The following is a 25,717-nucleotide window of genomic DNA, read 5'->3' on the forward strand; positions in this document are numbered from 1 at the left end:
TTCAGGTAGGGTTGTGACTGGTGTGCCCAAGAATATTAAAAAATACTTACTATGGCATTAAATTCTTTATGCATTAACTGCCCATATAAGTGAACAATTACCTTACCTGTTTACCTTACATTCGGATTATAATTGTTACATATCATCATAATTTGTATTATTCAACTTATATCTGCAGTAAAGTTCATAATTTCGTACATACATCTCAAATATGAAGAAGAAATACATAGGAACAAATGTCAGCTTACCAATACTGAGTTTTCTTGACATAAGCATATTTTTAAATTTCTTACATAACCCTACTGGTTAAAAACTTTCTTTAAATTAATATTGTCTACTTAGATGATTGAGCAAATAACAAGGAGTTGAGACTAAAAAGAAAAGTTTTGACTACCAGCTTGCTGCTCTGCCAAAAACTCAGGCAAACAATATTTGATTTGGATTGAATTTAAGTTCATTTACTTTCTTTTTGAACTGCAATCCAATAACATTTAGTATCAAATGAAGTAATATCTGCCTTATTCAACATAAACAAAACATGTAATTTCATTTCCTTAGAAGAAAAACAAAGGAAATAAAAAGTAAGACTCACAAAATTATTACAGAAGGTGAAAGAGTCTTTTTATTCTGTCTTTCCTATTAGAACTGTTACATTTTTACAAAATTTGGGAACAGATAAAATTTTAAAAGTTTAAATTTTAAAATTAGGGGATTTATTTGGGAAGAGGGTACCCCTTTTCTGGTTACTGCCTCAAAGGCAATATGACACACAGAAAAGATCTGGATTTCCCCATTCAGTGCGTCAGGCAGTCCATTTCAAAGTGAGTTCAAAGCATCCAGAGCATGAGAGGATATTGAACCTTCATGTTTCATGTCCTAGGCAAGTGTTGCGACTTCCTAGTTAGCTCATGCTGGGGCAGAAAAGCCAAGCCTACCACAGTCCACTCAGGAAGTTTCACCTTCTTTCGGCGGGAAGCTCAAGAACACCACAGGCTTTCAAAAGTAAGTTTCTCTTGATAGTTTGAAGCATAGTCAAAGGAAAGGCAGAAAACAATCACCTTTTGGCCCTGCATTGACTCCCCAATCTTGATATCTGGCTCACACTTTGATCTGAATTCACTGTATCTGTAAACTTCCCGCCTATAGTCATTAAAGTCTACAGACTGGTTATCAGAGTTTCAAGGGAGAGCTGAACTTTTGATGTATGTCACATAGGGAACTTTTCTGATCTCTAGCCAATAAAGGTTGACAAATAAATGATATTTTGCACTAGCCAAGCCTTTAGGGAGCTACAATCATAAAATACTTCAAGCTGTATTGTTTATAGTTGTTAAGTGAGAGAAGACGACCTTGGTACACAACACTGACCACAGAGATCTCGAGGCTTGTCACAGGGACCCTGTAGTAGCAAGCCTTCCTAAGGATTGTTACAAACTTTGATATTTCACTAACAGAGTAGATAAGGCATTAACAAAACGCTATGCCAACGCCTAACCACTTCACATTTGTAAAATCTGACACTTGAAATGTTTGAGTATTCTATAAGAACAACTACTTTATGCCACACATCTATATACATTATTGCTGTTTGTCATACAGAAATATCTGGTTTGTTACAGTGGCTCAGCTCATATCTGACAGTGAAGCTGTCTGAAAGAGATTAGTAGGTTGCTTCCGGTCCAGTTCATCAGAAATTCCCTTTTGTCAGGACAGTTAAAGTTGCATTCCAATTACAGAAGAGGAAGCATGGTTTTGCCAGAAAGATACTTCTTTTCAGAGGTCTTTCCTGAAGTAAATACATTCTGTCATGAATAATTAAGAGAATTCTTGGTGGCATTATATCATTAAATGCTTCTAAGTCACTATGAAAATTTAGGATAAAGCTCTATGATGAAAAAAAAAAATATTTTTTTTTTAAGTTAGCATCTAGCTGCTTGCTACTTGACTCCTTTCCTGACAGAGGATGAGTGCTAACACATCTGCATTTTGTTGTAAAGCTTTCTGGGCTATAACAAGCTTGATGTAAGGGAAACATAATACAAAGATTAGTTTTTGGTTGTGAAACTTTATTGTAGCTGATAACTCAGTGCAATAAATGTTGCTTGTGGCAATAAGGATTTCACTGATCACAGTTAACCTTTTCAGTAAAAAAAGCTCTGGTTATAGACAAAAAGATCAATTTTCTAATTGCTTATACTCAGAACAATTTACCCATTTGAGGTCTTATAGTATTCTAAAGCTTCTGGGCTGTTCTCAGACTAAAAATATACCTTTAATACAAAAAGAAAAACACAGAACCAAAGGGCTGAATAAGGTTATTTACACTAGTTTGTTGGTCAGAGAAAGTGTCGGAGACCAGATGAAAGCACATTTCGTCAAGGAATTAAGCCAAATATGAATGAGTACTATAAAGATATAATTCGACTAAGAACAATTATAAAATAAGAGAAAGGGATAACTAAATGCACAGATTCAAGGTAGATAAAGCTGATTAGGCAGTGGATCATCAGAAAAGCATTTATCATAAACTAAATGACAGTCAAGTATGCCTTGATATTGCAAAAAAAAAATCACTATATGTAACACCTTTATTTACATATGCCAACATAAGAGGCATGAAATACCTGGCATGGTAAAGCTTCAGCTGAAGTATTCTGTGTGATTTTGGGCATCCTACTTCAGGGAAACAAGGATCAGTTAGAGAAAATCCAGAGGAAAGCAATAGAAAAATGTATCAGAAAAATGACTTAGAGCAAAAGAGTTCATTATGCGTAGCCTACAGAAGACTGAGAAAGATATTGCAAAGAGGAAAAGTCCTACAGTCCTTTGGGCCCAAAACCATAGACCTGGAAATGCCACTATTTTACACAGCTGACCTGAGGGACACAGACAAACAGCGTGGTACGGCATGGAACAGATCTTAGAGAAATGAGTCAATTTCAAGGAGATGTAAAATGTGAAAGTTCCGTACTAGAACTAAGATATGAAAATAATTTTCAACGCACTTCTGGATTTTGATACTGCATTCCTATCAAGTTTGCAGAGGATATCAAATTGGAGGGACCAGCTAATACGCTGGAGGGTAGGGCTGCCCTTTCCACGCTGAAGGAATGGGCCAACAGAAATTTCATTAAATACAGCAAAAAGAGAAGTGCAAAGTCCTGCACTTGGGAAGGAATAAACCCTTGCAGTGATACAGGCTGATAAGCTGGGGAGCAGCTCTGGGGAAAAGGCCCTGGGGACCCCAGGCAGTGAGCTGGGGCAAGAGCCGGCAATGAGCCCAGGCAGCAGAGATGGGCAGCAGCATCCACGGCTTCATTGCCAGGAGCACTGCCAGGAGACCGGGGGTTGTTTCCCTCCGCCCAGCACTCACTGTTAGTCCACATCTACACATTGTAGCCAGCTTTGTGCACACATGCACACACACGCTACACAAAAGACATTGCTAAAGTGGAGTGAGATCAGTGGAGAGTCACCTCAGCGGTCGGGGCTGGAGACATGACGTGGGAGGAGAGGGTGAGTGAGCAAGGCTTGTTCAGCCCACGGAAGGGAAGGCTCCAGAGACACAAACATCCTTGGAGGTTTTCAAGACTTGACTGGACAAAGCTCTGAACAACCTGGTCTGGTCTCACAGCTGGCCCTGCTTGGAGCAGGTGGTGCACTACGGACCTCCTGAAGTCCCTACCAAAATGAATTATCCTATGAAACACATTAAACTTATTTCTCAGATATGTTGGGGTTTTTTTGAACCATATATAAAAACAGTAATTTTGGCCCCAGAACAGTGGGAGACCAAGCAAAGGTAGGACTCAAGTTGTTAGGGACATTACCTTGACCTTTGAACAGTCTCTAAAACACGAAGATTGGACACAGCTGTTACAGTTGTAAGATATCTGAGAAGAAATAAATTTTATTTAGAAATTTATGTTGACTAGAATCTGAAGGGATGACAGTGTTTTAAAATCAGAACAATCTTAAACACCAGAGCCCTACCAAAGGACAGCTCAAAATAGGAAGGGAATATTTGTGCACTGCAATTCCTCTGCTTAGGTCAGCAACCCTTTTCACTAGTTCATCTAGTAGTTAAATAGCACAGCATTATTATTTTATGAAAAGGAAAATGTCTTCTTACCTTGAAAATAAATATTTGTACACCATCTTCTAAATAGTCTTTCTTTTTCAGACGTTTAGAAAACTTAAATTTTAAAGAAATCAACTTTAAATTTTAAGAAAAACTGATATGAACTGATATGAACAATTTGAAAACTGGAATTTTCAAGACACCATGGACTAGAAACAAAAACCCCCATCTTTTAGGATTTTTTTTATATCTTCAAAATATATAGAGAAATAGTATTCTTGGTATGTCAGAAGATTTCCATCAGTTCTTTTAGAAAGAGCTGGGGCACAGAGCCAAACTCCTGAAATTTAGGAAGATATTCCGGGCAAGTCGTATCAAAATAATTGTCAGGACATGTGCTGTGACCACCACCACCATCTCCAAGCTAATTCAACTTAGCTTGATTTTGTATTTAGACAATAAATGGTTTGTACCTTCCACATGAAATTATTCATTCGTAAGTCTAGCAGGATGACTGAAAAATAAATCTTTCTTGCACAAAAACACTGAGCGAGGATAAGATTTTTATTCTACTGGGCTTCCAGGTACAGGCGTACACTAAAATGAGTTTGATCTTACTTTATTTAATCTTAGTTGTTATGTTGAATGAAGTGGAGAAAAGATGAGGCTGAAACAGTCACTACAGAAACTTTGCTTATTCCAGCTATCATCCTGAGGCAGAAAACCTCAAGTTTCAAGATTCAGGAATGATAAAATCATCTTCCTGGTAAGAACTGGGAACATGAATGCGAACACAGCTGAAACAGTCCTGGCATTAGCTTACAAATCAGTTACGTTTTCTCTTTCTTTTGTGTAGCTGTTGCAATAGATTTTCAAAGAACCTGTCTGTTTGCACAGCAGATCCTGTCTTGATACAAAGAGTTGGACCAGATCTCTGGAGGCCCCTTTCAAACCCAGGGCAAAGGAAAACATTATTTTTGTCTGTTTATATTCCTTTAGTTGGCGAAAGAAAAAAAACAAAAACCAACAAACCAAAACTGAACACCCTCCCCCCCGCCATGAGAAAAGCTGAATGTCATAATCTGTTCTTTTCTGAGATACCAGAATAACTGGTTCCTGTGAAGAATTCCAACTTTTATGGTGTGCTTTCTTCTGACCAATTGCCCACGTGTCATTTTGCTGCTACTAGTAGGATTTCTCTTAGCTAACTCCTAGAGAAATACAGAATGGTATCAACTCCTATTCTAGCACAATTGACCACACTACCTAGTACACTTATTTTGCTAAAAGGAGTTCAAGATTAGTAAGTCACATGGAAGCAGTGAAGAATAAATATTTAACATAAACAAACAATTAACTAAATACAGGACTATGTATCAATACTTAATTATACAATACAAGTCACTGCAGATCATGTTATGACTCAGAAATTCTGGATTTTGTCTATAAATGGTTTATTTCTTTTATAAAAATGTCGTACAAATAAAACTCTTAATGTTTGTTCACTAATTCAAAATAGCTATTAAACGTCATCCTAGATACGATTTTCTGCATATCTCTCCCCTCACACAGAGGTATCCAAATTCTTGATACTTATGGTGACAGGCAGGAAATAGAACTGAGGTGTCACTTGCTTTGCATGAGCTGGGTGATGAGTTACCTTTATAGCAACTGGTAGGAAATACCGTGTTTATATCCTAAAGGAGAGCACATCACTTACACTGAATGGATTCAGATATGCCTGTCGGAAGCATTCATACACTTCTGGTGTTGTAAAGGCTTGACCATAACTAAAATGTGTAATTAAAAAATGTATAGAAGTATCCTCTCAGTGCTAGCTTCTGTAAAATGTTGCATCAATTGTTTCAAAACCAAACACAGGCCACATACGTCACGACATTGTATTTAGTGATTTCAGGCCACTGGAACAAGAAGAAAGAAGTAAAGGTATTTTTCTTCTTGCCAGGTTTACATGTACTGTGAAGTAGACTAATGATTTATTCCACCATTGTATCTTGTCCCAATTCAGCAAGACATAACTAACTTCAAACCTGTGTGTCACCCCACTGATTTCAGTTGAATCTTTGTGTTGTAATAAATGTTAATAAGAAGCACAACTGGAAGTTATAGGTTGAAACCCAATGTTGACCTTTGATTCACCAAGGAAGAAAGAAAGGCAGATGAGGTGTTTAAGTGAGACAGCAGGAGACAAGTAGTATTGGACACCTAGACTTCAAGCTGCCCTAAGCATCGCCTACATAATTTCTAAGCATATCTCCTTATCATTATATTTACTTCTACACAGGGCAATGCAGTGTTAAACAAAGACTCCTAAACTACACCTATATGGCCTAGGTGTCGTACAGAAGGCATAATAAGTGAGGCTAATTACCTCAAATGGACCATTGCCCCAACATAGCTATGGTACTTTTTGCACAGCACCATCCGAGGTGTTTCTGCTACACTCCACAATGAGCCACACAGACTTATCTTTTGTCTCTGCCTGTCTTCATATAAAGTCTAAAACAAAACCAATTTTAATTGGACTTTTCTTATTATAAAATCTTTATTAATTGATGCTTTGTTGCTAGAAAATTCTCAAGAGAGCCAGCGTCACAGGTGGATGAAGCAGTATTTCATAATCGGGTTGCAGCTCTAACACAATCAATATGCATGTTGTGGGTGTCATTTAATGTGACGTTGCATTAAGAAGCATGGATTAACAAGCTAAATCCCTTCCTTCCACTTATTAGTGCTGCCCAATGAACCATGTACCTGCACAATCATGTGAAAAGCATGTGGCTTTTGCCTTTGCAGTCCCTGTCCCTCCTTCCCATCCAGCTCAGGATAGTAACCCTGATTAAGCACAATGGTCATCACTGAAAATTCAACATTACCAAATCAGTTAATTTTTACTAAGGTGGAAATTATAGTATCTCAGATACGTGTTAGTTCCAGACAAAATATAACCATTTATAAACTAGTTTTCTTACAACTAGGTCAGTTCACTGTCCTCACATTAAATATTTGTGAAGTATTTTTTTCTAAAAGGTTAGTTATTCCTGTGACTACTTGCTAAATCCCAAGACTTACTTAATTTAGGTATAACTAAACATTGACATTAAAGACTGTTTTGCCAGACTGAGAATGAATGACTTCATAGGTTTACCTATGTTTTTAAAAATGCTTTCTAAACTGCTGGGATGAAGGGTATTAAGTGTATAAAACCAAGACATTACCTTTCAAAAACAAATTCCACCAATCTGTACTATATTTGTAAAGTCACTGAATAAGAAATTAAACCAAACATTTTTATTTCTTTAGATCTGTCATGTGAATATGAGAGGACAATGTATTCTGCTTAGTGAGGAAAAGCTACCTTGCACTTAGCACTGTTTGATGTGTAAACAGCAATGAGATAAAGACAAAGCAAAACAGTTGACATCAATGAAGTAAACGACATTTACGGAACACGATAATGAACAGCTTCTGGCTTTTTTCTCCAAGGGAAAGGGGCATATTTTACTGTCTTTTTTCCTTTGTCTCCAGCTTTTAAACCTTTTCCAATCTGAATAAATTTTACATCCTTGGAACCATGTTACACAGTAGCACTGAGCTGGAATTACTGCTAACCATTTACGTGCACAGATTTCTGCTCATGAGTAGTGCAATTAAGCACTAAAACTGGCATTTAAAAAATAGGAATAACTTTGACAATGTCAAGACCCAAAGTATGAGCCCAATACCAATAAATTAAACACTGCAGACAGCTTTGGTGATAGCCAGAACACAGGTCTTATTTTTATTTTTCCAAACTAAGAAAATCACGTGTTAAAATAGGTCTTTTGCAAACTGCTTTCAGCACAGAAAGCTTGTATTAGCCTGTGTGTTGTTCAGTTTTGCATTGTCAGTTTCATAAGACAAAATTTCAAATTATTCTGTAAGTGTACCTGTACAATGAAGTACATAAGTTTTTAAATGCAGTGGATATACTCAAATGGAAAGTGAAGAATTACAGTTTGGTCTTTATTCTCAAAATGCCAAATGCCTTTAGGCTAAACTCAGGTACATTTATTTATTTTTTTAAATTATATTGATATTCCTGTGGAATAGGTTTAAATCAGAGACTTAAGCCTTCTGTTCCTAAAATTACTTTAAAATGTAAATCTAGGATAATTCCATTAAAGAAAAAATTGAATGCACAACAGGAGTGACTCAAAATAGAATTTTTCACACCTCTGGTGACATTAAAAGAAACAATAAAGGCAGTATACCTTGTAGTGCTGTTTCTCTGACTTATATTGTCCAGTATTTTATAGGACAGAATCACTCAGAAGATCATAATTCTGAGAACTATTGCTTTACAAGATTAATTTTGAAGTAGAATATACATTAAATAAAGAGCATGATGATGATGATGATGATAAAAAAGTAGCAACTATTGAGCATTGCTGAACATGTAAAGAAAATAGTCTGCGTGCAAGTGCAAACTGGTCCAATCCATGTCCTGAAATGCTTCAGAAATTGTGTTTGAACTTTGCTCCTACAACTAAGAGTAATTTTGTATTCCTGTGTTCAGATTTACTTTGGCACTAGTTGCCAGTAGATGTCATTAAGTTTATGAGCCCCAAGGCATTTCTCCACCAGCATTTGTTACTTTTTAAATGCTGATTCATTAAATAAAGCTTACTGGGTTAAGAGCCGTAGTATGAGATCTAAAATTTAAAAGGTGCTTTCAGTACCTCCTTATAACTTTCACCAGTATCCAGTTAAAATGTTGACAATTTACTTCCAAATGATTTCATATAACTGTAGTTATATGGATCAGTTTCACATCGGCTGATTTACAAGAAGCCCTCTTCTTCCCATATATGCAGGTATGGCCATGTGCATTCAGGTAGGTATACTAAACAAGTAATTCTGAACAGTAAGTTCCCTTTAAAGCCCTTTAACTTGGCCAAAAAAAAGTTAAGGCCCCCCAAGTCACTAGTCACTCTAGGGACTTTTGAAATACTGAGAAATATACCTTATTTACATAAGAATGAGTATTTTTTTTTTAAGAAAGATTGATATAATTAATTAATAAAGAACATTTATTTACCCATCATTGGCTAAGAAAATCTCACACAATACATGAATATGAGTTGGTGTGGTATCTAACTTTACCCACTTGTTCTACAAAGCAGGAATATTCTTCTTTTTATTTCAAATAGAGTAAATACATATTTATGTATGTTATCTATTTAACAATCAACCAGCCACAATCATTTGTGGCCATCCCCTTAAGGTAAGCAAAGGATCCTGCTTTTCGCCCAGCCAGCAAGTTACATGATGCTGAACACTGAGTTCAGTCACGGAGAATTCACGATGGCTCTCCCGTGCTCACAAGACCTGCCTTGTCTCCCCCTGCCCCGGGACCCAAAAATGGGCACAGGATGGATACCCATGTGTACGTGTGTTTCTCTCACACCTTCTCAGCCCTCCCAGTAAAAATCATGCCTGATGAAAGTTCACAGATGAAGTGCTTCTGACATTAAATCTCCCAAAGTCCCATAAGCTGTATGCTCAGCAAACCTGAGGCAAACTTTACAGGTTGCACATACAGAACTTGATTGAAGGGCTGCATCTAAGCAGGTTACTCATGTGCAGAAGTCACACTGACTTTACTCTGTATAAAAGGAACTGCCCATCCCAAATCAAAAGAATTTGTGGATTTACTTCACTACTTTCATGGTTTGTGCATCCAAATAGGACAAAGAAACTCCCTGTTGACTCTTCTTGCCAAAATCCACACTGCATTTACACATAGTGATTTTCAGTTCATGCAATTTAGTCCTGTAAACAAGCTAGGCTTGTATCCAAAGACATTGCTTTTTAAATAAAATGAAAAAATAAAGTGAAAAAATGAAAAAAAAAAAAGAAAAAAAGAAAAAATAAAATAGAATAAAATAAACACAGAAAAAAGATAATAGCGGAATAAATTATGCCTTAGAGTAGCCCTTTTTAAATTTTTTTTTATATTTTTTTTTCCCCTAAGATATATGAAAAGCTGGAAAGGGAACAGATTGGAGAGGATTATAATTGCATGTTTAAAAAATAGTCTCCAGAATAAACTACAGAACCATAGAATTTGATAAGATGTTCCCATTTGTTCCAGTTTTGACTTAAGGACTAACTTAACTCCATAACATATTCATTGAAGTTAAGTTCATCCTAGTACATATTTTATTAGATGCTGCTCCATTCCTCTTAATTGCTACCTGACTGAGGAGTCCTGTTTAAACAGGGAATTAGGTCTGGAAATATGGCAAATATACATAATGGAGATGAAAATATGGTGGGAAAGCAATTACTGTGAGCATGATGGAAATGGGGGAAGGACTGCAGGTACAAGAAAGTACAGGTGTGTCTCTAATAGTGAATCTGATTTCTCTAGTTGCACCTGAAACCAAAGACAAGTTGTACAGAAGCAAACACAAAGAAATCCTCAGAAATCCTAATGGATAAAAATGTACAGTCTCTAGCAGAAGCAGTTTTAACTCATCTGTATTTGGGATAGGAAAGTGATAGAAAATAAAGCCCAAGCGAACAATGATTTCAATAGAAAAACATATCAAAGAGGCATCATATAGGCTTTCTCTGTGTTTTATTCATTACTGGAAAATTGTAATGACATAGGACAGTCTCCAATTGTTTTCCAACAAATTATTCCACTAAATAAATTATATTCCTGTTTAATGGTATGATTTTCACCACTCATTTTTGCTGCGAAAGGCCACAGATTTTATTTTTTTTTTTACAAGTGATTAGCACTGTTCTTAGTCTTTGTAATCTTCATCTTGGGTGAACAAAGCAGATCATAAAACTGGCGTCAGTGTACCAGTGTCAAAATAAACACTGCAATTACTGTTTAATACTAAGCTGCAACACTAGCTTGGTAAACTGATTTCTACCCATTAATGGTTTGGTTATGTTAAAATTTCATAAAGGTTAAAGCAGAAATTAGAAGGTGCCAGCTTTTGTCATAAGCCATAAATTACACTTCTCTGTAATTACGGTTACAAATGCAGTTTGTTTGTCTAAATGGTATTTCCACATTGTTTCAGTGCCCTTTTCTATCATTGTAGTCAGCAGAAAATTTCTACTAAGTTTTTTATTTCACAGGACTTTCTTGATTTGCATACTCACTTCTGCAAACTGGAGTAGTTCTAACAATTTTTCTCACCCAAATTACTACTATTCAAGAAATCAGATAAGCAGAGGCCTTAATAGCAGAGACAGGTCACGGGCCAAAATGGTGTGTTAGAACACACAGAACCTCATACATGTTTCCTCCCTGAAACACTCTGAACTACATCCATTCAGCTCCCTATACGTGCAACTATTTTTCTTTACTTTTGATATCAACCGAGTCCATCGTTTCATATGATTTATGTTGTACCGTACTAAGCTGCAGCGATAACACTTTGTGCCATGATTCCAAGAGATGTGTCATAAACTAACTGGAGATAGACAAGACCTATATGCAGGATAAAGAAGTTCCAAAGATCATCTGGGTGATGGGTGATTCAGCACAAGATATACCTGCACCCTTCTGTTCAGCATTATATTGCATAAAATAATTTTAGAAGGCAGACTGATGGAGCTGCCATTTTTAGTAGCTGTATAAAACTAAGCTCCTAACATCTTGGCCATTAGCACTGAATTAACATATTCAGAAGACTTTATCTGGTTACTTGTAGACTTTAAACAAAACTCAGTTTGAGTAGTTATATTTTCACTACAAAAAATCTGTGTGCTAATCCAGCAGGAATCAAAGGAAACTGTGAATGGCACTAATACAATACAATCAGATTTAATCTCAGTGTAGAGGTTATTTTGAGGCTTGATTAATGAAAGAACTACAGGAAGAAAACCATGCTACACTTTGGGTTGACCTTGCCTGACTTTCCCAGAGAGAGTTGGCTAGAGCAACTGCAAAGTTACCTCAGTGCAGTGAAAAATTCAAGCTCTCTCAGTGAAGACAGTAAGTTCAAATGACAGCGAGAGGTATCGTCTCTCAGATCTAACATTAAGTTGAGATGAGCTGGGTTCAATGACTGGGGCTTCCATATGCCAATAACAATTTCTTAAATGACCCATTCCTGACTGGAAATTCATCTACAGTAATTGTATCAGGATGATTTTAAGACTGACTTTTGAAATATAAATTGCAGAACTATATTATTGCTCTAGATTTATGCAATGTAATAGCTAAGTGGTTTCAGGAGCTGAATTTACTGAATCTCCCCCCCCACATATGAGACGATTAGCATTCTAGTAAAGTGCAGAGACATATTTTGTACTTAAACTAAAAGCCAAATGAGCTCCTTTACCATTTTTATAAGTGAGTAATCACATCTACTTTTAAGCTAGGGTTTCTACAGCAATTTCGTCCCTTGGAGCTACATCCATTTTCATTCTGACGTGAAATACTGGTGGGCTGCCTAAACAGTCAGCACTTCATTTCTTCAATAGAGGACCAAATTTAACCTTTTTTTTAATATATATATATATACACATTATATATATATATATATGTAACTTCCACAGACTTCTGGAGATTTCTTTTTTCTAACAAAAAATTTAACTTAGCCCAGAGACTTTAAGGTGTAAAATACTCATCAACAGAATTCACAACAAATTGGAAAGTCATCTGTTTCATGTTATATTTATTTTTGCATTTTCTTTCTCCAGTTCAAGCAATTTATTCCAAACAATGTTTTACTGTACCTTTAGTTTTCTGTTAAAACTAAGACAGATGTATGTTCTGTCTTCAGTAGACGCTACAGATCCTGGTGCTCTTAATTACCAAGTTTGTTTCTTTCTCTTGGATTAAAAAGATTTTATTTTTTCCTGCCTCCTACTCTTCATCTTTCATGCCACAGACAGATTATTCTCCTCTTATTTTCTGGATGTGTTTCCATATCATGCTTACCCCAAAGGAGACAAAAAAGACAAAGCCACTCTCAATCAAAGAAATAGCAAATGGTATCATGCCAAGACAAATGAAGTAAATGCAAGTTTGTGGATTAAAAGTAAATGTGCAGAAGTAAACTGACTAGAGCTATAAAAAGGCAAAAGTAAAAGAAGTTTTATACCGTCTGATGTTATTTTTTCTGTTCTGAACTGCTCACCAGCACTGAGAGAGTGTAAAATACCAAAGGTTACTAGGTATCGGAGTTCCTTTAGGACAATACAGAAATACAAGGAGAAGTGCCTTGGCTCTACCGTACCACTCTAAACATACAATTTATTCCTGAAAAAAAAATCTCGTATGTTCATTTACACATAGTTAGGTCTACACTTTTGGCTAGTTAGAACTATGATGGAGAGAAAAACAGTTGTTGAAAAGAGACGTAATCATAACAAATGATTTCTTTACCTCTGAGAGTCTGCCAATGGAGTGCTGTACATCCTCTGCTACTATTCAATCAATATGTATGAAGAATAATACAATGAAGAGGGGATTGTTAACATCAAATGAAAGAAAATACCCAGAGGAATATGAGTCTCAGATCTATACTCTTGAACAAAGCAGAATTTCTGTAGCATTTATTCTGAAAGCCAGACAAATAACAAGTCCACTTGGGACCTAAGACAAAGACACTGAGCCACGTCTCAGACGCATTTTACTACCTTTACATTATAAATAAAAATTATGCTTGGATTTCACGTAAATTAATGACTATTAAACATCATAGGAGCTGTATTTTCTTAAAGGATCCTTTGGGAATAAAGCAGTAATGTCAAAAGCAGCTAATTTTGAAACTGGAATAAATAAATTAAACATCAAAATCCAAAGCTAAGGTACCTCTGCTTTCAAGTAGAAAAATACTGTTTTGGATATCTTGACATGCAATTAGAATGCAAGTGTGCAGGTGTGTATGTAACTAACCCTAAATTCAGGATGAACCACTCAAAACAACTGCACAGACAGATATTCAAAACAAATATTGTGAAATAAAGTTAATAACATAGATATTTATATGCATGAAGTGTAGGTATCTGCAGATAAAAAAATAACCACTTAATTTGCAAAATAAAGCAGATGACACAAATTAATATTTCAGTTTTGTTTTGAAAACCTAAGCTGTGATCTTGATTGTATCTTCTGTAATTGCAATGCTAACCTCCTAGTAACATATCTTGTAGGACACAACTATCCACAAATATCTCACAGAAAGAAGGGGTTTAAGACAGAGGAAATGTAGTCAATTCTCAGAAAGATACTGTATAATAATAACTTTAACACTGACACTATTCCTGAATATTAAGGCGCACAGTGATGATCTTAGGAGGGAAGTTTTAGTATACATGGTCCAGCTATCATACCTGCCCTGTTAAAAAAAATGAAAAATTTCTTAGCTTCTGTACACTAATAGGCTGCTTAGGGTTCCATATAATTTTCATTAAAATATGACAGTCTAAGCCAAAAATATGGAAGACTAAGCCTAAAATATAAGAGACTAAGCCTAAAGGCTTAGCTGAATGGAAGTGAAGAACAGGAATAAGAGAAATGAGATGAATTAAACCACTTTAAAAATCAATATTGGATGCAAAAAAACCCCAAACTTAGTTATACTTTGTTGTATTTTTCAATCTCAGATATATCTGAAAACATGTAGTGTAAAATGTTACATTAGAATTAGATCAAATTAGTTCTAGGTAATCAATATTACTTTAAAACATGAAGATGTATCTTAATACAACATATAATATATTTTCTGTTGTCCATCCTCAACAAAATTGAGTTAGTCATGATTATTACTATCCAGCATAACAAATCACACACATCAGCCATTTACTGGCATTGCCTCTCAACTCTTCCTTCTTTGAAGTGCAAAGAACAACACTGATGCTTGAAGATCATGCTCCAAGAGATTAATGGAACCTGAATTTCAAAGAAATAATAGGACAAGAAAAAAGAGAGCTAAGGTAAAAAAAAAAAAAAAATTCCTTTTGGTTCAATTCCTGTTCATTTCTGGGGAGGAAAAAGAGTAAAACAAGTTGAATAATCTCATGAACCTTATTTACTCAAAAAAACTGCATGAATGAGGAAGACAAGGGAAAATTTAAGAAGGTAAGAATACTAGGGTAAAGACCATTACCAGCTGAAATAAAAGGGAAGTGGAGGCTGAAGTTGTAAGAGGGCAGGGAAAACACGTTAAAGAGAATGACGTGAAAGCCCATGACATACATGCAGTAAAGAAGGTTCAACCTCAAAAAAAAAAAAAAAAAGCAGTGGAAAAAATTGAGACATCAGTAAATACAAGGTAAACAGGAAAAGAATAAATGGTATGCAGCAAAAGTAAACAAAGCAAAACAAAAAGAAAAAGACAAGAGAGAAAATTTAGACAATTCTTTTGATGTTGAAATTATTCCAGGTTATGTAGATATAAAACTAACTGAAGCAAATTTAAACCTGCTTCAGAATCTCAGACAAATATATCTGATTCTCCTCTCTCCATTATCTTCCTAATAACTAGCTGGTATAGTTTAGCTGTCAGACCTCACTGGAATCTAAGTAAATGGAATTGCCTCATTTCATTCGGAATCTACAGATCGTGTCCTTAAAATAGTACTACTGGTTGCGAATCAGATTTTTACAGTAGTATTGAATGAAGATAGCTAAGAAACAAATGTTCACAGTTAAAGCTTTTCACTAGACAGCTGAAATGTAAGTAACTCATATCAGGAAGATGTAAACTGAAACGTATAATTTTTATGTTATTTGCTATCATGTGATTTTAAAAAAACAGACCAAAACTAAACATTTTTCGTTTTACTTAGGGCTTCACCTATCCATATTCACTTATTGTAGTGAAACAAATTCCAGCAAAATTAACTGAGTGTTAACTCTCTAAATTTTTGAAAATGCATCTTCACATTACCCCATTATTTAGAACGTTTGTCAAGCATGTTTGAAAAGTATACCCCAATGGTCCTTTGTTGTCTAGGTATGATAGGTTGCACTATGTGTATGACTGCATTGTCTTATAAATGTTAATGTATTTAAAATGCAAGCTTTTTGGAGAAAAGCAATGTTCTGCATGTAATCAAGTTAGGACAGGAAAACTTGCACAGTACCAAAAAATTACAGATTTATTTGTTCAACCAAAATTTGAATGTTTGTTTCCAATTTAAAAGACCTTTGGAAGAGAAGAGAGAACATGGAAGAAGCAGAGAAATGAAAAAAAAAGTTGAGTATAAATACATTCAGTATTTCTATATATGTGCATGCACACATAAATCGAAGGTATATTTGAGACACCTGAGATGTAACAACAGAAAGAAAATACACGTTGCCTTTGAATCTCTAAGAAATATTTTTAGAAATTCTAATGACTCCATAAAAATGTCTCATAAAATCTTATTTCACAATAATCTAACCTTCACCTCTAAACACCTCAGCTGTTATGCAAAATATTTATAAGCAGAAAAAAACCCATAAATAAAGAATTCAATTGTATTAGATACAAAATTGAATTTAGCTTGGATACCTAAAGACAGATAACTTTTTCTCAGAGTGCTCCAGATTTACTTTTGGCAAGGTAAAACTTCTTCTAGAGTAATTGCAGTATAATAATTTGAAAATTAATTTCTTACTCAGCATTTATTACAAAAGAAGTATATTGGAGCAGGATAACAGCAAGATGATAAATTTCAGACACTGTCTTTGAGAATCACCTATACATAGTCATCCAATCTTTAAAATTCCTTATCCTCTGTGAAATAACAAGTGCAATTCTAATTTTTGAAGGTCTTGGTTCATGTGTTAGTAGAGTGGTCACTGCTAAGTACAGAAAAATGAACATAAAGGAAGTAGAAATGAGTGACAAGTTATCTGTATGATTTAATGCAAGATAAAAAATAGGATGGAAAAGAAAAGGCAGGTGGAAGACTGATTCAAGTCTTTCCTCTTCACTCACATATTTTCGAAGAGCTTAAATGCCAAAAGATTTGTGGCAAAAAAAATCTTAGGAGTAACAGACAAACTACGAGTCATTAGCTTAATAGTTGCCGCAAGAGCTGCCATGTATTGAAAGTGTTAATTATGTACAAGTTTACTGGCAATACGCTAAAGAAAATACACATATTGAAGAAAATATACATATGCAAAGGAGAGCAATTAATAGAGAAGATTTAGCTGTTTTTTGATAATGTGGGAAGAAAATATATGTTCATTAACTCTCATTAAAAATTGATGAAGGATCTTTAACGATTCTGCAGGCGTCTTGAATGCCCTCTGCCCCCTGAAGGGTTTAGCTGCCTGGGCTGTGCAAGAAGCCTTTTTGGGACCACCTTAGCTCAGAAGCGGCTTTTGAGTCAGGTGTTGGGCCTTGGTGCTGGCCTGATCTGGGGTCAGCCATGCCTGTGCCCAGGCACAGACCCCCTGGCCCCCACCACCGGGCTCATGTCCTGGCCTGGTTTTATCCTGTCCCCATGTCTCTGGGTAGTGTCTGACCCCACAGATCATCCCTGGCCCTGATGTGTGGCATAGGGACATGCCAGGAGGGTGAGGGCCCTGCCCCACTGGAAACTCATACCTCAAAGCAGGCCTAGCAAAAGTGTTGCTAGCATTTGAGAATGGTTTTAAGGTTCGAAAGTCTCACCCAGTATGATTTCCCTGGATGTGTCTGAGAAGAGATAATGTTTAAAGAAAAGTAGAAACGATAGGCTGCTGCTATTCGCACAGAATTATTAGGAAGGAGTTTTGGCCAAGTAGAACTAGAAGGACTTGACAACTGAAAGACATGGCAATTCAGCTGTGGGGATGGTAAGCCTAAGATGTCCTGTCACAGCTTTTCTCCCCTCCTGTGCCCATACCTCCCACAATGGAAAAGCTGAGGTACCTCTGAGCCTGATCTTTACCTTCCTCCTAAATGTAAATACAATGAATGCCACTTTCCTCATTGCCTGAAGCTTTATTCTGTCAGCAGGATTTTAAAACAAAGTTGATCCTCAACAGTGAAGTTCATAGAGCCTACACACTAGACTTTATTGGGGTGAGACCAAGAATTTTGGTACAACTAACTTATGCTGTGTTTCAGCACACAAAGTCTAATGGTGGTCTGGTAAAGTGGTGTAACTTGGCACTTCATATAGAAATTATTATTCCAGCAGGAGTACCACCCATGGGAAAAATCTGATGTAACCCTTCCAGATCTAGTTATTGCATTTACAATATTTAGATCCAACTAATTTTGTAAGACAGATCTAACACTTGTTCAGATTTTCCTCTAGTCATCAGACACAGATATCAGCAACAGGTAATTTGTGAAGCAAAGGGATCAAAATGGTATTGTGTAACTGCCTTTGTGAATTTTTACGGACACGGCTGGGTTTTATGAGGTACTGAATCGTTAAATCAAAGTGAATATCTATGAGGAAAAAAGTGATCTGTCATGCTTGAATACAAGAAAAGAGTATGGAACATCAGAGGATTGGAACATCCCTAAAATGTCTATTTTTCCAATTATGTGGGACTAATTAAAAAAACAACTTTTCTTTATGAATTTACCTTGTATCATTAGACTGCCACAGTCACATTTTTAGGCAAATGGCACAGACATGGAAAAATATTATTTTCAAGACTGATATTTATTTCTGTTGCATTTTAAATGAGAAAATAATCAAATGATTGGAAAGAAAAATGGCATTCAAAGATAAAAGGAATGAAAAGAAAGAGAGAAGGCATAGAAACTTACAATGTATTCCTGGCTTTATATCCATAGCAGTTAGAAGACAAAGGGGATGCCTTCTAAGTATGCTGAATTGGGGAAAGTTGGAGTAAGTGGCCACTCACAGTCTTGAAAATTCTCATCCTGAGCTCTTGTGTGTGAGGGAAAGGAAGAGTGGGGATCAATGTAGACAATGCTAGAATAATCACAATTTTGCACACATTGTATTAGTGCTTGTTAGAAGAGATGATGACTGGAAACACACAAAAAATCAGACATAAGGTTTTGCACTTAATGCCTCTGAAAAATGCCTACTGGGATCTTTTCTCTACTATCCACTTTCCCTCATTGTAATCAGATTAACAGAAAGTTTTCTTATAGACAGTGAAGAGGGCATCTGCACTGAAAAACTGTAAAAGAAGATACACCGGTTCTGTGAACTGATCTACAGCTATTGTTGCAGAAGAGTTTCACAGCTTTTTAAGGGGTGAGAGAAATAGCACAGGCAGAGAGAAACACACACGGCAGTGCACGTCATTGTTCTGTGGGAGAAAGGAAAGTTTGGCACATCTGGGAACAGCAGTTTGAAATTACAAACACAAAATGCGCTCCCTGACCATAGTCCAGCTTCTGCATGAACGTGTATATTAACATTTTCCTCAGCTTGAAGTTGTTTAATTTCACACATACAGCTTATTTACAAGCAGTATATTTCACCCTATAAATGTTGGGTGACAAAGATCTGACCTTACAAGGAAGGACTAAAAAACGTCTGTCAGAATTACCCTGCAATACTGAGAGCATTGTATCAGTTTGCCTACACTACCAAAAGCCATAAGAGTACAATCAATTAGGAGAACTAGCAACCTTGTTTAAACTGAAAATGGTGACATCAAGTTGAACAGTTGCCAAACCCACCATCGTTTCTGAAACCATTTTCTATAGTTAAGTAGCCTTGAGCTATGTTTCTAATATACATATACAAATGTAATGACATGATTTTTAATGACTATGTTTCTTACATATACCTATTACACAAAGACATTCTTACATTGTTATATATACTACAGCTTTGGAATATCAATGCTAATAAGAAGCAATTGGCCCATAATAATAAAAGCATGCCTTTCCACTTTTTTTCTGTCAGATTTTTCCCATATTTTTTCTTTCCTGACTTTCTGGTCTCTCCTTTTAGTACCCTTTCTTCACTGGAGTTGACGACCATTTATAAGCTGATCTATCACCATTGGTACCTCTCTTCTTTGCTCTGTTTCACTTTGGTTGCAAGATTCATCCATCACTAAGGTAGTACCTACTGTAACTTTGAGACTAAACTTAATGTGCTAGAAAAGCTAGCACATATTCTTATTATGAAGCTAAATTCACATGCCAGAAAAGCAATGCTTACAGTAATGGGCTGTATCTACACCCAGGAAAAAAAAAAATAATCAAGAGCAAATCAAGAGCAAGTTGAGAATATAACTTCAAATCTCTAATCTCTCTGTATTACATGTCATCATCAAGATAAACAAAGTTTTGCAGTTCTTTTGAAACACACCGAGTTAATAGAAATGTTGGAAATTTCAATCAAGGATCTGCTGATAAAAATCAGCTTCTGAATTAAATGAACACATGGGAGTAGTTGTTGTCAATCAAAAAGCCTTGACTTGCCCTTTCGAGACTGTCTCTTCATTTCTGACGTGCTCCCCCTGCTAAACCTTGAAAAAATGATCTTACCTTTCAGGATTTGCTTCTGTCTTTATCCATCATGACCCACATGAAGATACGGTGGGAGATACATTCATTCAGATCCCTCCCTACATAGATTTAGATGGCTTGCTACTTTAAGATCCTAGTTGTATACAGGTTCAGTAGAAAGTGCTGCCCTAGCAGTCATAATGCTTGCAAGAACATACATTTACATTTCTGAGCTCAAGCTCCCTCTCAGGATGGCATCAAACACCACAGGATTACAACCTAACAACTCCCCCTACACATTGGGGTGAAACCCCAGCCTTACTGAAACTCTCAGTGACTCCAAAGGGGAGGGATTTCCCCTTTTAATTATTTACATTAACTCTTCATCCAGGATTATATACTGCTTAATACATGAACTCCCTCTCACCTTTTACAGCATCAAGTCTAACATAACCACTATTGATAATACTACTTTGACTCTTTAAGGTACTTTTATTTAAAATGAGAATAAAGACAATGCTATTTCTCATTTCTCATATTGCAATGGCTTAAGCAAACAATGAAAAAATAGGGGTATCTTGTGATCTTAACAGCCATTATTTATTAAGATTGTTCAATCTTCTACATAAAGGAGCAATATTAAACAGTGCAAAGAGGAACAGAAAAATGATAAAAAAAAAAAAGTTGGGCATGAACCACCTATAGTTTCAAAAGGGCTGTTATCTAATTAAATTTACTATTAGAGTCAAGATTACACTTGCTTAAAGAAAACATGACAAATTCACTTATTAATGTTACCAGAATGATATGATCTCATCAAAATTTGACTCAGCCAGAAATAATGAATTTGTAACAGAGGCCAAATCCTGCCTTCCTGATTCTTGTATGAGTTTGATGCAGTAGAAAGTTACCCCTAGTCTAACTCTATCAACCAAGAAAGATCTGGCCCACTGAACTACTACACTCAGGAGTTTAAGGCAAGAAATATTAGGCTCAAACTCTCTCTCAATAATGCGAGATATAATCTACCTTATGTAGCCAAAGCAAAGCTTTATTGATAAAAGCAGCTTTATTCAAATGTTCAGCTATAAATTACTTCTAAAGAGTTGGCACTGCAATGTTCAGACATCTATTTAAAAATACTATTTGTTCTTTTTGGATGCTTATCAGATATCTTATCAGATAAAGCTTTGTTCATGTGAATCTAATTATTCAGGTTTTTGCTAAGTTCTTTCCTGTTGGAGCTTCTTGCAAAGTGACTTCAAACTGTTTCTTTTTCTGAATAAACTGAGTGATTCCAAGCAACTTTTGCTAGAAGAGGAATAAATTACTGATCAGGAGCTAGGAATCCTTTTGGTCTTCAAAGGATTTAAAACATTGAATTTAACTCTTCCCCTTCAAAAGCTGGGGCAGGGGGGAGTGGAGGGAGGAAGCTTTTGAAGTGGGTCATTTTTTGTAAAGCAACTTAGCTTCAGGTTTCTTCAGAGCTAGTGTATTACACTATTCGGTATAATACCAGAAGTGTTAACAGCTTAAACCACTACCAAACAACAGTAGCCCAAAGACTTATATTTAAGAAAAAAATCAGAATTAAGTACATTTTTTTCTGCAAAAATTGATGTAGTATCTTTCTATTTACAAACCCCAAATCTAGTAATACTGTTTTATTCAAGTGCTAGCCAGAGTGAAAGATACAAAAGTTGAGAGAAAAATCCATGCAGAAAAGGCTTAGATATGAAAAATTCGAAACACTCATTTTACATCATTTTAGTTATTATTGGTCTTTTACAGTTACTCACTGTACTCATTATAAACTTAGCCAATTTAAGAGAAGATCATTAATGTCAAATAGACTTCTCTTATTTCGGTGATACTTCTTAGGAAAGACTGAAGAAAGGCAGGCAAATTATCTCCATCAGGAAAATGAAAAGAATTTGAATTAATAAATTTTGAGATACTCCCAAAATTTCCTGAAAAAAACAGAAGCTTCCACTTACATTAAACATCTGGAATGTGTTCAGCCTTAGATACACTACATTTAGGTGTTTATATACAGCTTTTTATATTAAGGTCTAACTATTAAAGGGGATGTAGTCAGTACAGTCTATGAAGCCAGAAATGTGGTTCAGTTCACCCCGAAGCACATATCTACGTGTAACTCTACACAGAGCTGAGTAGGGACTTAATCTCCTTTGATTGCAAATGGGAGCCAAGATAACCAGCTCATGTGGAGACACACACACAAAGACCTAATTTTAGCTGTTGGGTGTTGAATCTTATCCTTTGTTTCAAAGCAGTCAAAACTTTGTTTCTGTTTTTCTTAATAATATGAAGTAAAGTAAATATCAAAATGAAGATGGAAATATCAGTTACATACAGTGACATTTCAACAAAATCAATGTATTCCATAAGAAAAGTCTACTTTTAATAAAACTTTTTTTCCTGAAGACAAAACGTTTCATCAGCAAAAACCCAACCCAAAAAAAACCAAACCACAAAAGGCCCCCAAACCCAAACCAAAACAGACCTACTCTAGTCCAGAGAAAATGTAAAAATAACTAAGAAGTTTCCTTCCTTTTTTTCCTTTCAAGCAGTAATCCTAATGGATATAATACTCCGATCTTGTTAAGAGGGTGTACGGGTACTCCAGAATTAAATCCTCATGAGCACGTACTGAATAATAAATAATTTCAGAGCTCATTGAAAAGTTATGACACAAATGTTAACTGTTGGAGGAAGGACCTCAACAGCAAAGAGGCACTAAAATAAGAAAAATATGAATACTAAATATAAAGTTGTTTTCCTACCTGTGTGTAGACAAATTACTGAGGTACAGGGTGTATTTTTCTTCAGCAGACAGCCCGTCCATCATCAAGTAAAAAACATGAAAATTACTCTGGTTGAGAGGCTGCATAATGACACGAGATTTCTCCAACATGTATGTATAAATCCTAGCTGATTGAGAAACAAACACATAAATTAATCATTATACTAATTGCTCTGAATTTATATATTATAAACCATTCACCATTGCAACAGTGAAGAATAAATAATGTTTCTTATAAAACAGTCTGAGGTAAGCATATAAAAATTAATATCATTAATTCCACCATGGTTTTCTATATAAATCACATATAAACCCCTAATTCCATTAAAGTTAGTGGAATAAATGTCTTACCCTGCTTACTTACTGTCCTATATTATCTGTAAAATTACTTACTTAATTTTAAAGATAATGATGTTGACTGATACTGTTTTACTTATTTGAGGAACCAGTTGTGATATTTAGAAAGACTTTCTAAGAGACAAGCTATTAGCCATCTCACCAAAGTATAGCCATTTGAGCATCACCATCTATTCTAAGCTCCTTCTTAATGGAGAGAGAAAGATACAAAAAAGACCAAGATATCTTGGAAAAACTAGACTTGGAACCATTTCCTCTGTCTCTGTTGGTAATCAAGAACACTCAGATTAATAGTTTAGATTAATCACCTAACTTTCAGACGCCTACTTCTAGGTGGCTACAAAGAGACAAATCCTCTGCAGAACTGGTCATCAATATACTCAGTAACGTGTGCCTGGGAAAACATGGGCATCTCAGAAGGGCTATGATGAGCTGGCCAAACGAGAAGCCATCTGAATCAGCACATCTGGGAAGAAGGTGAAGGAGGATGAACCTGACTGCGATTTGCCTACAGAAATGCTGATTACAGGATCATACAAAACCTTAGGCCCATTAAGATTCTGAGAGACGTAAAGTGCAGAAGCAGAGGAAATAATCCTTGAGGTCCCTTCCAACCTGGCATTTCATGATTCTATGAAATATTGGACCCTCAGATTCATTCACCTGCTTCACCAGTAGGTACATGTGAAGAGACAGAGGGAGAGTCGCTGTTTTGGGCAGAGTACTCCAGCCCTCCACTGAGTGTACACCGCCACCACCATGCAGTTCCAGACGCAGCAGGCTGAAGAGAACATGGAAACGCCTAACCGTAGCTAGAGGTCAGGGTCCTCCCTGTGACTGGGGACCTGGTTCCAGTTCCCACTTACCCCACTGTTTGTACACTTTTCTCATCATTGTTTAATGCAGAATGCTAGCTGTGGTGCGCAGACCAGAAGCATGTCCCTTCACACACAGCTGAGCATCCCCACTGCCAGGATGCAGCTTTACGCTTCTCAGTCTCTGCAATATGGCACAGCTTTCACACGGTCTTAGCAAGCATCTTTACCCTGGCAAAGACTGTTGAATTTAGAGGACAAGGTGCACTTCTCAGAAATAGAGGACCTATATTTTTGAAACGCTGTGAGCAGAGGAGGATATTAAACCATAGATTCCCATAGTCCGGATGACTACCAACTCATCTAAGACTCCTTCCTTTATGAGCTGGAAGTAGTTCTTGAACATTCAGTGATAGAAAATACTGGTACATGCATCCTGTAGCACAGTAAGTATTTATTTTTGAGATGCTCATTGTTTTTTAGATTTTTTTTTTTTTTTACTTTTTTAAAGCAAACTGGGTTTAAGCATAAAATAGCACTCAGTTATTCAGTGCAGTCAGAACTACTGCATTTCTAGGCACATGCAGAAGCACAACTTCAGACGCCTGAGACACCTGAAGTTTGAAGGCAGAGTGGGAGTTTAAAGACTACTAAAGATGGAGATAGTTGAAACAGTATTTTCAGAATCAGTTTTGGACTCAGAAGTATTGCCGAATGCAATGCCGGGCAAAGTTATGCAGGTTAGATCTCAGTGTGAGAGAGCGTGTATCAGAAGCACGGCAGTTACGTTAGCCCAATGGCTAGGACAGGAGCCAGAATGTCATGCTCCTACCACTGTACCGCTGCTAACACCCACAGTAGCTCATTCAGAGCTAGCTTGGTTATTGCTATACCATCTGTATTTGTCTGCTAATTATTTTTTAAATTTCCCCTAAGTATCTTCTTATCTTTTGGAAAGCTCTAAGATTCTGTCTATACTGTTAAACACAGCAAACTTGAAGTTACTTGAAGTTGTGTGTATGAGGCAATGCAGCCTGTGAGAATATTGTTGAAAGACAGTGTAGGTGGAGGGAAACAAAATTGGTGAATCTTGAACACATGTTTTCAGAAAGGCCTCAGCAGTTTAAGTGCTGTCCCTGAACTAAGTATAACTATGCACGGTCTCACAAAGTGCTACTCTGCGCAGGCCAAACTATCCCAGACACGTACCAGTTAA

At 36.2% G+C, this 25,717-nt stretch overlaps 1 protein-coding gene across 3 annotated transcripts in view; it reads right to left on the reverse strand.

The window, feature by feature from the left end:
* The window catches only part of MYO16 (myosin XVI), a 406,643-nt gene that overhangs the window by 140,184 nt on the left and 240,742 nt on the right, over positions 1 to 25,717 (reverse strand). For all 3 annotated transcript variants that reach the window (XM_075740353.1, XM_075740347.1, XM_075740336.1), the window contains one exon: positions 23,310 to 23,457. In XM_075740353.1, the coding sequence (XP_075596468.1) occupies positions 23,310 to 23,457 (148 nt within the window). The remainder of the gene's footprint in view (positions 1 to 23,309; positions 23,458 to 25,717) is intronic.

Source organism: Balearica regulorum, chromosome 1, assembly GCF_011004875.1.
Source record: "Balearica regulorum gibbericeps isolate bBalReg1 chromosome 1, bBalReg1.pri, whole genome shotgun sequence".
NCBI lineage: Eukaryota > Metazoa > Chordata > Aves > Gruiformes > Gruidae > Balearica > Balearica regulorum.